The 12,780-nt window shown below is 32.7% G+C and overlaps 1 protein-coding gene and 1 long non-coding RNA gene across 3 annotated transcripts in view; one reads left to right on the top strand and one right to left on the bottom strand.

Moving 5' to 3' along the window:
• Ptprq (protein tyrosine phosphatase receptor type Q) overlaps positions 1-12,780 on the top strand; it is a 173,238-nt gene that overhangs the window by 153,463 nt on the left and 6,995 nt on the right. The window contains exons 37-41 of the mRNA XM_074084025.1: positions 57-147; positions 5,847-5,923; positions 10,575-10,709; positions 10,918-11,043; positions 11,856-12,004. Coding sequence (XP_073940126.1) covers positions 57-147; positions 5,847-5,923; positions 10,575-10,709; positions 10,918-11,043; positions 11,856-12,004 — 578 coding nt within the window. The remainder of the gene's footprint in view (positions 1-56; positions 148-5,846; positions 5,924-10,574; positions 10,710-10,917; positions 11,044-11,855; positions 12,005-12,780) is intronic.
• Positions 1-12,780, bottom strand: part of LOC141425807 (uncharacterized) — a 153,466-nt gene that overhangs the window by 113,120 nt on the left and 27,566 nt on the right. The window lies entirely within an intron of this gene.

Below are 12,780 nucleotides of genomic sequence, written 5' to 3' on the forward strand. Positions count from 1 at the left end.
AAATATATTTTGGAATTTCTTACTTGCTTCTGATATGTGTAAACTTTATTTTATAGGAATTACCAAAATTTCTTCCGGATCTTTCTTCAACTGATGCCGATCTTCCTTGGAATAGAGCAAAAAATCGCTTTCCAAACATAAAACCATGTATGTGCACTTACTATTTCTGGTTTAACTGTGAAGTGTTTTAAAATGTCCACCATCACAAACTTTTGTATTTCTTTATTTTTTTTAGTATTTTATTACATATTAACTGAATTATAACAATGCACTTCATTAATGATGACTTTAAAATTGCATCTCTTTTGCTTTGTTCATTTTTATTAAGGTTAATTTATATGACTCTCAGCTTGTTCACACAGGGTTCACCTATGCAGGTGCTTCATACTTTGTGTACTGGTTTTCCTCAAAAGCATAGGAGCCTTCGGGAACTTACAAAATGCTATTTGATGGTGTGAGGAGGAAAATATGACATTCCTCTGTTACTAATACTTTTCATATGGTGTTTTTTAATAGATGTCTCTACTTTATTGAGTTCTTACTCAATATTTTTCATATTAAGAAAATAAGAATTGATATTTTTGTTGCTCAGAAATACTGTTCCAAAATTCAGTTTTAAAATAGCCTTAATTTCAAAATTAACATGCATATATAATAAGCCTTTCTTTTTGTGTTAAATTCTTCATTTTATTTTATTTATTTTTTATTATTGTTGTACTGTGAGTGCATTGCGACATTTACAAAAGTTTTTACAATATGTCACAGTTGAATTCACCCTTCCATCATTCTCCTTTATCCCTTCTCTCCCCCTATTCCTGGAATAACTTCAACAGGTCTCATTTTTCCATTTTCATACATACTCATAATATTTACACCATATTCATTCTCTACACCCTTTCCCTTTATCCTCCCCCTCCTATAGATACAAATCCCTAAACAGGACCTGTTTTATCTTCCTGTTCTCTGTTTTTGAAAAAAGACATTTTTGTTGTATAATTTCTGATAGGGAGAGTTTGATGTTTTCAGGAATAAATGCTAAGACCCCCTTCTACTGGTACCATCCCTCAGATAGGATCTGTATTAAGGTACTAAGTCTTTTCAAAAGTATATTAGAGAAATTTCTTTTTTAATTTAATTTTTTTATTGAGAGGCAAGGAACAAAACACAACCGTTTGTTTCTTCAATTAAAAATCCTATACCAAACATCTGCTGACCCTGGTGTGTGCTGAGCATAAGATATAAACTCTTTATAAGGCATTTTTATTAGCACATAGTAAACATAAAATGTGGGGGTTCATTGTGATATTTCCATACATGAATATAGTATACTACTTTGGTCATATTTACCCCTCTATTTCTTTCTCTTATCCTATACTTCTTTAAAATTGAACTTTTCTTTATAGAAAGAAATGGACTTAGAGGAGGATAAAAATCCATATAGGTTTAACTATCTAAAATCCTTTTTGCAATAAAACAAACCATAAGTAAATGACTTTAAGAGCAAGATGACAAATCAGACTTTGTTATAGGAAATAAGGAATCTTAGTAATACATGCCTCAGTTTCTAAAACTATGAACTTTATCAACATGTCCTTTTGTTCTCCCTTTCAGAAAATCACTTGGGTTGGATACAGCATAAATTTAAAAGGAATTCCCATGTTTTTATATGTGCCTGAACTAAATTTCTTCTAGACTTTTTATGACATGCCTATTCAGTGACATTCTATGAAAATAAATACTATAATCTGATTGAAGGACTGTACTGTGGAAATTAGCATTATTTATATATATATCTTTGGCTGAATTAATTTGTAAGACAGCAACATATATAATAAGTAAGCCAAATATGTCTAACTTATTTATAAAGAGTATGTAATCTAAATATGTAAAGTTTGAGATCTCAGAAAGATATCATTTAAATGTGACTTTTCAATCTTCTATTCAGATCATAGTGAATTATTATCTGGATCCCCATTTTGGCTGTAAGAGGAGTCAAACAATTCTCTTCCCATCCTATAAGGATCCTATAATAAATTCTAGCTTATTCTTATAGGATGGGAAGAGAATAGAAGTGACTTGTAGAACTAAATAAAACAACCTTAAAAAAATAAAAAGGACTAACGAGCTCAAGTTACTCAATTCTGTATATCTGAAGCTAAAACAAAAGATAATTAGACTTCTTGGGGGTACATCTTGTTTACTATCTTAATGATGTTGATCTCTTATTTTGGGGCACAGTGCGGAGGGGTCATACCCGGGTCCTTGTGCATGTTACACAAGTGCTTTACCACTAATCAACATCCCATAATCTTAGTGATATGGTCATATTATTCATTGGTTTCATAAGGTTATTCTGAGGATTAGATGAAATAATCATATAAACCACTTTGCCCAATACAGAACACAGGAAGTACTCTAAAAATGTTAGGTCTTATGTTGGTTAGTAATCAATACATCACTTCCTTTTAAAAGCTGCTAAATTTCTGGGTGAATAAAATTAAGCCTTAGGCCCTTGTAGTCTGTAGTCTGGAGATAACAAGTCCACTTCCTTAACCTGGGTTAGGAACCAAGCTGCAAAGTCATAGCCATCTCTTGTAGTCAAGACACCTTTGCTTCATTGCTTCATGCACAAACAAATACAGAGACATGCAAACACTAGAAAAGCAAGCATGATATTTAGACTAACTATATTCCCATATTAAGTCTCCAGAGAACCGATAAATTTGAAGAAACATAACTTTCCCTATAGGGCATGATTACACTCTAACAGAATCTGAATTTTAGCGTGAGCCAGCTAAGCAAAGTGCTTTGTTTCCCCTGAGTAATGTAGGAAGTAGACTTTCAAATATCACAGCACATTTTAGAAGATATTAGCTTACAGTCTTTAAGATACTAGAATTAGCAGCAAATACTTGCAGAAGAGATTTCCAAATCTCTGTTTGATGGGACACTGTGACCTTAATATTCCAACATCATGAAGAGAAGTTTAGCTTGTTGACTCAGCTAGTTGTAAACAAGCATATCGAGTAAATAGAAACCTGATGGTTTCCCTTCCTGAGTTATAGGACTAGCTACAAGGTCATTAAAGTAGTTCGATGAGAAAAAATTCAATATTTTGAGACATAAATCATTAGCAGAATTTTTTTAAAACATTTTCCATCCCTAAATTTAAACACATTGGATAGACAATCATAATTTCTAACAATAGTACTAAATAATTTTGACATATAATACATGCTTAAACTTTGAGAATGTGAGAACAGTGTGGAACACTTCTTATAAGCACTTCCTTTCGATAAGTTTTCCTCAGGTGATTATACAAAATAAACACAACTGCTTGTATAGTTGATCAAAGAAGATAATCTGTTCACCAAAGGCCTAATGTGTTGTAGGTAAATCATCAGAATCCAAAAACATCCCTTTAACCCACTTTTCTTCCACAAAACAACAACAAAAAAATTAACAATAATTTAGTAATAGATACTTTATGTCATTTCCATGTTTGGTTAAAATTATTATTAGATGTTCCCATTGTAATACCAATTTAGCAACAATTCTCAGGAAAAATTTCTGACACTTCTTTAAATGAAGAAAATAAATAGCTGCAAGGTTTTTAATAATATCTTAAAATTTTCTAAAGAACATTGAGGAAAGAACAGGCAGATAAATTAATTGGAAAGAAAAAATGGTCTAAAAATACAGCCAAAATATACTACATATAGTATATTTAAAATATACTATATGTAGTATATTTTAAAAGTGTATTTTTGAATCAGGAAAAGAAAGATGGAATGTTAAAAATTTGGGACAATAAAAATATATCTATACCTCACTCCTTAAAAAAATACTTAAAAATAAACCAAAACCATCCATTAAAGTTTCAGGAGAAGCTATGGATGAATTTTTTTTTTAAGTAAGAATATATGGAGTTGAAGTGTGGCTCAGGCAGCAGGGTGCCTGCTTTGCCAACATATAGCCTTGAGTTCAAGCTCCAGTCCCACCAAAAAAATAAAAAATAAGATTATCTTGTATAACCAACAACTCAGATGAATGATACCTATGAAGCCTAATAAAAAATAATTAGAGTAAATGGATGGAACTGGAGAACATCATCTTGAGCAAGGTTAGCCAGGCCCAGAAGACCAAAAATCGTATGTTCTCCCTCATATGCAGACTTTAGATCAAAGGCAAATACAACAAGGGGATTGGACTTTGATCACATGATGAGGCAAGAGCACACAAGGGAGGTATGAGGATAGGCAAGAACCACCCCCCCCCAAAAAAAAAACAAGATAGCATTTGATGTCCTCAATGCAAAGGAACTAATGCAGAAACTTTAAAGCGACAGAGGCCAATAGGAGAAGGGAATCAGGAACTAGAGAAAAGGTTAGTTCGAGAAGAATTCATTTAGAATGTAACACATATGTACAGGAAAGTAATGCAAGTAAACTCCCTGTATAGCTATCCGTATCTCAACTAGCAAAAACTCTTGGTCCTTCCTATTATTGTTTATACTCTCCCTTCAACAAAACTAGAGATAAAGACAAAATAGTTTCTGCCTGGTAGCGAGGGGGTGGGGAGGGAAGGAGGGGGCAGAGGAAAGGGGGGAGAAATGACCCAAACATTGTATGCACATATGAATAAAAGAAATAAAATAATAATAATAATAATTAGAAACTTGGCTACGGCATAATACAAATTTTATGGAAAGATAGAGTTAAAGACAAACTAAGAAGAAAATTTTGATACCAATGACAGAAGGCTATATATAGCCTTAACCTAAAATGTTTTTGAAAAATAGAAAAATAAAAAAACATGAAAAGACAGTTAATAGAATAGGCACTTGCAATGACCAACAAATATAAGCAAACCAATGCAATTTCACTCGTATTTAAGGAAATTGAAAAATACCATGGGATATCAATTTGTATCTACCAAAGAACATAAATTTAAATGTTTATATTTTGGGATAGTGAAAGAAAGAGGAAATGGAATTGTTCAAACACTTGCTCAAAGTGATAAAATTAGACAACAATTTGGCAGTATCTTTCAAGATTTGAAAGATACGTATGTAATTTGAGAAATTTACTGCTGGTAATGTATTCCACAAATATACTCCTATATATATGCAAAATAGTCAATTATGTTTACTTAACATTTTATAATAATAAGTGAGATCAGTTTAAATCATGATAGAGTTAAATAAGTTTGTTTTATTCAAACAATGAAATACTGTTCTTAAAATAATGAGGTAGGTATACTTATGCTTATGTGGAAAGATTAGATAAATGAAAAAAGTAATTTGCAGAACAGAGTGTATGTCACAACATTTGTAGTTAATTTTCTAAAAATATGTAGAGAAAATTAGGGAAATATGTATAAGACCCTGTGGATCGTCATTATCTCTGAGTAGTAGAAATATGGAATCAGAGAGACAGGGGTTTGAACTCAGAGCTTTGCACTTGTGAAGCAGATACTCTACTACTCCTTTTCCTTTAGTTATTTTGAATAGGGTCTCATTTTTTGCCAAAATGGCCTGGACCATGATCTTCCTATATTCAACTTTCCTCCTGTTGCTGGGATGACAGGTGCACCATGCCCAGCATTTTTTCCACTGAGATGGAGACCTCACAAACTTTTTTGTCCAGGCTGGCCTATCTGAGCCTCCCAAATAACTAGGATTATGGGCTGAGCTACTGGCATCCGGCTGAGAATTTATTTATTTATTTTATACCCATGTGTAAAGTTGGAATGTAATATCAAGAATTTTTATATTGCTTTTATAGTAAAAATGTAGCAGTAATTTAAAAAGGCCATTAACATTGATTCCTTATTTTTCTTCATAGATAATAATAACAGAGTGAAACTGATAGCTGATGCAAGTATTCCAGGATCAGATTACATTAATGCAAGCTATGTTTCTGTAAGTTACTATTTTCTATTTTTATGAAGCATATATACTGAAATTATATTTTCTTTCCAATTATTTAAATTCATTACAACCTTGATGGATCTTAATGTTCTTGTTACCTAACAACAACACTATTTACCCCAATTTTACAAAGAGGATCCTAGTAGATTTTTCATTTTCAACAATCATTTCACTAGTTTGTGGCCAATACACTTCATGTTATATATCCCTGGTCTTTTCACTATTTTATATGCTTTGTTGATGTATTCCCAGTACACTATGAGGTCTGTCAATTTGTTTTACAATGAGAAATTAGTCAAACAGACAGTCACATCCATACAATATGTACTTTGCCTATTATGTATGTTTTCCCTTCTGTATTTGCTTTCAAGTGGGTGATGATGACTGTTGTTTCTATCCTCAACCATTTGTAGAATGTGTACCTCATTGTAGCCTCATAATAAACATCATAAATGAACCAAGGTGGAGACAGTCATGGCACACTTAATGTACAATCTGCACATCGATGATAATAAATGCTTACCAAATGGACTATAAACTAAATGAAACAAAATTGCTTTTCTCTTCTTCTTTCTTTGTGTTGTTGTTGTTGTTATTGTTTTGCCAATGCTCACCACCATTCTTGGTACTTAGAAACCTAACATGCACCCAAGACCTCCACTTGGTTGACATGTTCATGGAATCTTAGAGTTGGAAGGAAACTCTAAGTGGGTATTTTTTCCAAAAGATTTTTAAAAATTAAATGTCAGCCTCCTAACATCAATTCATCTACTTTCTCCTCAAGCAGACGATTCTATCCTTAAACAACTCTATTATACAGTTATTTTCATTAAAATCAAAATATGTGTGTGCTTACTTTCACCCACTGGCTTCAGTTTTAATCGCAAGGTTAGACATTTTCATCACATGACCTTACGGATACTTGAGAATTTCCTATGCTATGCACACTTTCCATAGTTTCTTTTTATTCTTTTCTTAGTCATAGGTCTTTTCACCCAGGTCTGCCACTTTCTTCAGTTCTATTGAGTCTCTTCTGTGGTGCTTCATTCTTTGCCTAGCATCATACAAACCTGTCCTAAGTCTTATTACCTCCAGGCCTCTTTGAAAGTGTGCCAGGAGGAGAATTCAGTCTAAATCCTATACTGACTAATAATTACTCCAAAATTACAATCATATATTATGTCTCATTGTCAAAGGAGTGAATAATGGGAGAATTTAAGACTTCTTAACAGTGTAAGAAATTAGAGAAATCATGGCATCCTTTGGATTTCATTCTATTTTTGTTAGAACTTTAAATCTCTATTGAAATAACAACCTGAATTTACTATCGTGGTAATACTTTGTTCATTTATCAAATAATTGATTCCTTAGAAAATTTAATTACTCCCTAAACATTTTGCTGAAGTTTTATGCTTACTAATTTTCATTATAGGCTAAACTCTACAGCATGTAGAAATTTTACTTTGATTTAGATAATGATGTACATATACATTTGGATATTTATATATAATCAGTGCTGTAATAATCAAATGTCCTGAAATGCTATACAATAGGAAAACATCAAGTGGTTTTTATCAGTGACTTATTGATTTGTACTATTTTTCATTCATCAATGAACTGATACAAATCAGTAGCTCATGTTCCCCTAGATTTGGGGTAACTGACAGTACAAGACTTGAATAGGATTAAGAATAGGACAGTACAAGACTTGAATAGGATTAAGAATGAACAAGACAGTTTTAGTAGATACAACTGAACCACACAGATTACATAAGTAAGGTAATATTTATGAACCTCCAGAGTTCCTTCTAATTATTATAGGCTGTCAACAGGCAGCCATGAGCAAATGATAAATGGTGTGGGTAAAAACCTGGAAGCCTGAAGATATATATTCTGCTATATCAAGTGGTGCTATAATCTAATAGATCTGGCAACAAAGTTATTATAACCCATGTGTAATGAATATATGAATAATTACAACTGAGCTGCATTGTAAGCAGGCCCAGGTGGAGCACAGTTCATGTAAAGGCAGAATTCCATATCAGGGTGGGCAGAATATTGTACTAGTGTTAGTTTTCAAGGAAATATCCTTTTCTGGGGAGATAAGGAACAATGGGAGATCAGACAATGATTATACTATAGTGGCCTTCATGTCTTCAACTCCAAATTCAGGCTGTCTTCACCTTAGAAAGAATGCTGGTGCCTCAATTTTCCCCCACTTGCCAGTTTTGTTACATGGTCCCTCCATGTGAAGGTTCATGAACACTTACTCCAGGAGCAAAAGATAAAGGCCAAATGAAAGTGGCTTCTGGGTTCCTATGTCTTTGGAAGCTAAGGGCTAAGGGAAGAAAGAAGCTAAGGGGGAGAAAAAAGCAAAATAACTAGAACATAGAAAAGAGAAAGGCTGAAGTCTGGGGAAGAAAGAAGGGAGCACCAGCAGGTGGTGTGCAGAAAGGACTTCAGATCAGGGTCTGTAGCTAGGCTAAAATGCCAATTTATTAATTTGCCTCATCCTTGGCCTTCTTGGAAATTATCCTCCTTTAGCTAAGACTTGGGGAGAACCTATAAAATTGTGATGAAGGATGGACTGTGAGAGAGGTAGGAAGGAGACAAGAGACTGCAATCCTGCAAGAAGCTACTAACTGTATAAATAAGTTTCAAATTGTTTGCAAGACAGCCAACCATGAAAATGTGATTTAGGGACAAGAGAAAGGCTCTGAACCCTGAAAATGATCTCTGCTGTCAATGTGAGTTTCCTGGAATTACTTTAACTTGATGAGAGTTTCTACCACAATTCGAGGTTAAAAACAATGGTGCAAACATGCTATAATAACTTTGGAAGCACCAGATTTGTTCCCACTTTTTCAGAAGATCATAATGATAAAAGATTTTGAGTTGCTGAAAATGCAAAATGTAGATGAGCAGAAGAAAAATTTTACGCCATTAAGTTGGAATTATTTGACCGTTTCTCTTTCATCCTACCACACGACTTAAGTTTAGCATACTTTGATGTTTCCTGGCTTATGTTGTATCTCAGGTATTGGTTGCCTTCTCTGTGTGAACAAGTACAATAAGATACTGGATATGAGGATGAACACCTCTACTTCCCCTTGTCTAAATACCCTAAGAATGGAGATTTGGCTTTCATGATCTTAGTATTAGTCATTCAGTCTGCATCAAGGACCCCCACACACAAGTAAAAACACATATAAACATGCCTACTTGTGCACATTATTGAAAAGAAAATGATAGGCAGTTTGGTAAATAGTAAGATGAAGAATCTCTGACCTCAGTATCATTGTACTATAGCAAGGGAGAAAGCATATATCTTTATATACAAAAATATTCATATAAGCATATACAAATATGTTACCATCGATCCCCAGCATTTTCTTTAGCCTAATAAAGAAAGCAATTGACAGTGTTTATTAATTAAACATAACTGCACATTTCACATTTTTCTCTAGAGTTAAGCCTGCTGGCTTTCTTATATAGAAGTAAAGAGAAGCTGCTGAAGGACATTGATAATTACTAAGATGTCATTGTTGTCTGTATAATATGGATGGATAATATAATGTTTAACTTAAAAACTCTCTGCATGTTTATTTTTAAAAAATTTTACATTGTTAAATCACTTTAAACTTTTCAAAGCAATTTGATTTTCATTATCTTATAATGAGTCTTTGAAATGACTCTATAAGGTATGCAGGAAAATAATTATTATCTCTGATCTACAATTAGGAAACTGAGGTTTAGCAAATTTAAGTGATCTGCTCAAAGAAGTACACTACTAGAAGGAATAAAGCCTAGAACAGAGTTCTAGTCTCTAACTCTGTACATTATTTTCATCAGCAGTACTCATTGCCTTCTTCTAGTCAAACTAATTTAAATTAAGAAAAATCAAATAAGGACTCTTACCTTCACTAAACTTAATGTAGAATTATTGAGAGGTGTATAGATAGTTTTGCATGAATAATCCAACCTTAGTTAAATACAAATGCAAAAAATGTACATGTACAACTCTAAAACTAACTCCATCTGCATATACAAATTTTCTACATATAATGGAATAACAATTATGCATTTGTAATTGATTAGAACAAAGCAAAAAGTACTGCTTTGAAGTAAATACGTAAATTGCTTTCTGGCATGTAGTTCTATGATGCCTGGGATGTAGCAGACACTTAATAATGAACATCTGAATTCATAGAGAGCAACATTTTATTTAAGTGCATATGAACATATGCTTCAGAGCGCAGATGGACTTGGGTTCAAATTCCTTTCTGCCATTTTGTAGATGCATAACCTCAAACCCACAATAAGTTTCTACACCCATAAAATAGGAACAATAATACCTTCCTTAAAAAGATGACAAAGGGATTAAAGAAGATAATATGTATAAGCAGCTGATCGCATTGCATGAGACATCAGAAGCACTTAATAAATGCATGTTACTCAAATCATTATGGATTTTTAGTGCTAGTAGATTCTCACATGGAAATTTTGCATATCTAAAATTATTTAGGATTAAAAATGTACAGTATTTTTAAATATCAGATCAGTTTTCAGGTATTGATCAGAAACTTAAAAATACTATCTTGGTGTAAATATTAATGCTGTGCATGTAATTACATCTTTCTAGGGCTACTTGTGTCCAAATGAATTTATTGCTACTCAAGGCCCATTGCCAGGAACAGTTGGAGATTTCTGGAGAATGGTGTGGGAAACCAGATCAAAAACATTAGTAATGTTAACACAGTGTTTTGAAAAAGGGCGGGTAAGTTAAATGAAAATCTTTTCACAAAATGTTATTTTAAAATACTTTTACATAACAAAATGTTATGTTAATATACGTGAATATTTCAGTTAGTGCTGTAAGTCATCAATAACCTAGATGCCTATGAAGCAGCTTTAACTTACTAGCAATAATTGTGATAAAAATCAACATAACAATGATTCATGATGGTGACTTTCTTCAAATGCAGATCAGATGCCATCAGTATTGGCCAGAGGACAACAAACCAGTTACTGTCTTCGGAGATATCGTGATCACAAAGCTTATGGAGGATATTCAAATAGATTGGACCATCAGGGACTTGAAAATTGAAAGGGTAAAAAAAGAGGGGGGAATATGATATGTGAATGATCTGAAAGTCTAAAGTAAAATTAATTTCTGGGATTATCCCTTGCAAGTGTACCTGTACTTTCAACAGTGTTTTTCCATTGTTTTGTAAATAGAAGTTTTGAATTAATACGTGACTTCAGTGTCTATGTCACTGATTAATTCCAAGTCATGTGGTTAAAGTATAAATTAACTAATTAGCATCAAAATCTTGGGTTATAAAAACAGGAAAAAGAAGAAAACAACTACGGTACTAGGCTTATTTTATTTGATGAAGATACTATTATTTGACTTAAGACAGCAATTTTTCAAATCACTCATTTCTGAGTCTTAAAAACTTGATTTTCATTTCAATCCATAACTAGTACAGAAGAGATACTGCAGGGCCTCACTATATTGTTTTAGATAAATGTCTAAACACTCAGGAAATGGCATAAATATCTTTATACTTCCTGACATATTAGACACTCAATATCTGTGGTTTGTGCTTATTTAAGGTTTAGGTCAAAATTGTTTCAAAATCTAGTATTCTAAACTTCATGAAGTGTTATACTCCATTTGACTGCTAATATTCTATATTAAGATCTATTTGCAAGCTTTTTCACTGCTACTATTCAGACTGAAAGACAATTCTCTTTATTATAGTAATAAAAGATCTCATAAGAAATGATGAAAACAGAATTTGTTCTGTTTGGTAGTCATTTTTACAAGGTCACTTTCAAAAGCTTAGACATCAATTGTTTTCACCCTTCATGTTGTTTTAAAATAATTTGCTCTGCATTAATCTGTCACTTTGACTAGCATGGGGACTGCATGACAGTTCGACAGTGTAACTTCACTGGTTGGCCTGAGCATGGGGTTCCTGAAAATAGTACCCCTATAATTCACTTTGTGAAGTTGGTTCGAGCAAGTAGAGCGCATGACACTACACCTATGATTGTTCATTGCAGGTAAGAAAGGTAGATTTGGAACTTATTAAATGCTATATGAATGGATTTGATATCCCATGTCATCTTTTCATTATGATGATGTCAGGTTATTTATGGATTATTGATATATACTTGCTTCAGCTTTTAGTTTTCAGACATTTTATTGGTTTGGGCAAATTACTATATAACATAACTTCCTATCTTTTCCTTCCCCGGTAACGACAATTAACTTTGTGTCTGCATGAAGTTATCTATTCTGAGTGTCATTTTAAAAAAGAATCATAATGCACTATGTAATCATCCACTTTTGTCCAGTCTCTAAATTCCAATTGTGAAAGACTCCAGTTGATATCAACTTAGATATATCAGGTTAGAAAAGTTATATCCATGCATATAGAAAAATTTTGAATGCTAAACAACCTCAAGTTCTAATTCTAAGAATGTTAAATACCAATGGAAATAATGAGGGAGGAAATGTTCAATTTGTCATCAAATTATATAAATAACTTTTAGATCCAGGTCAAAAAAGAGTTGAGAAGTCAAAATTTTGTAAAAATCTGAAACCATATTTGAGTTGGTTACTTGATGTTCATTTCAAAGTTTTTTTTTTTACTGATTATTTGTAATTTAGAAATCTGGAAATTTTCTTCTACAAAAAAGGGAGTTATTTTTCAACAGGGCTTCTGCTTGGGATGACCAAAATGTTGTGGAAATGGATAATGGCGATGGTTACACAATGTCATGGGTGTATTTAATGCCACTGGATTGTGCATTTAAAATTTGTCAAAATGGCAAAC

Source organism: Castor canadensis, chromosome 8 (assembly GCF_047511655.1).
Source record: "Castor canadensis chromosome 8, mCasCan1.hap1v2, whole genome shotgun sequence".
NCBI lineage: Eukaryota > Metazoa > Chordata > Mammalia > Rodentia > Castoridae > Castor > Castor canadensis.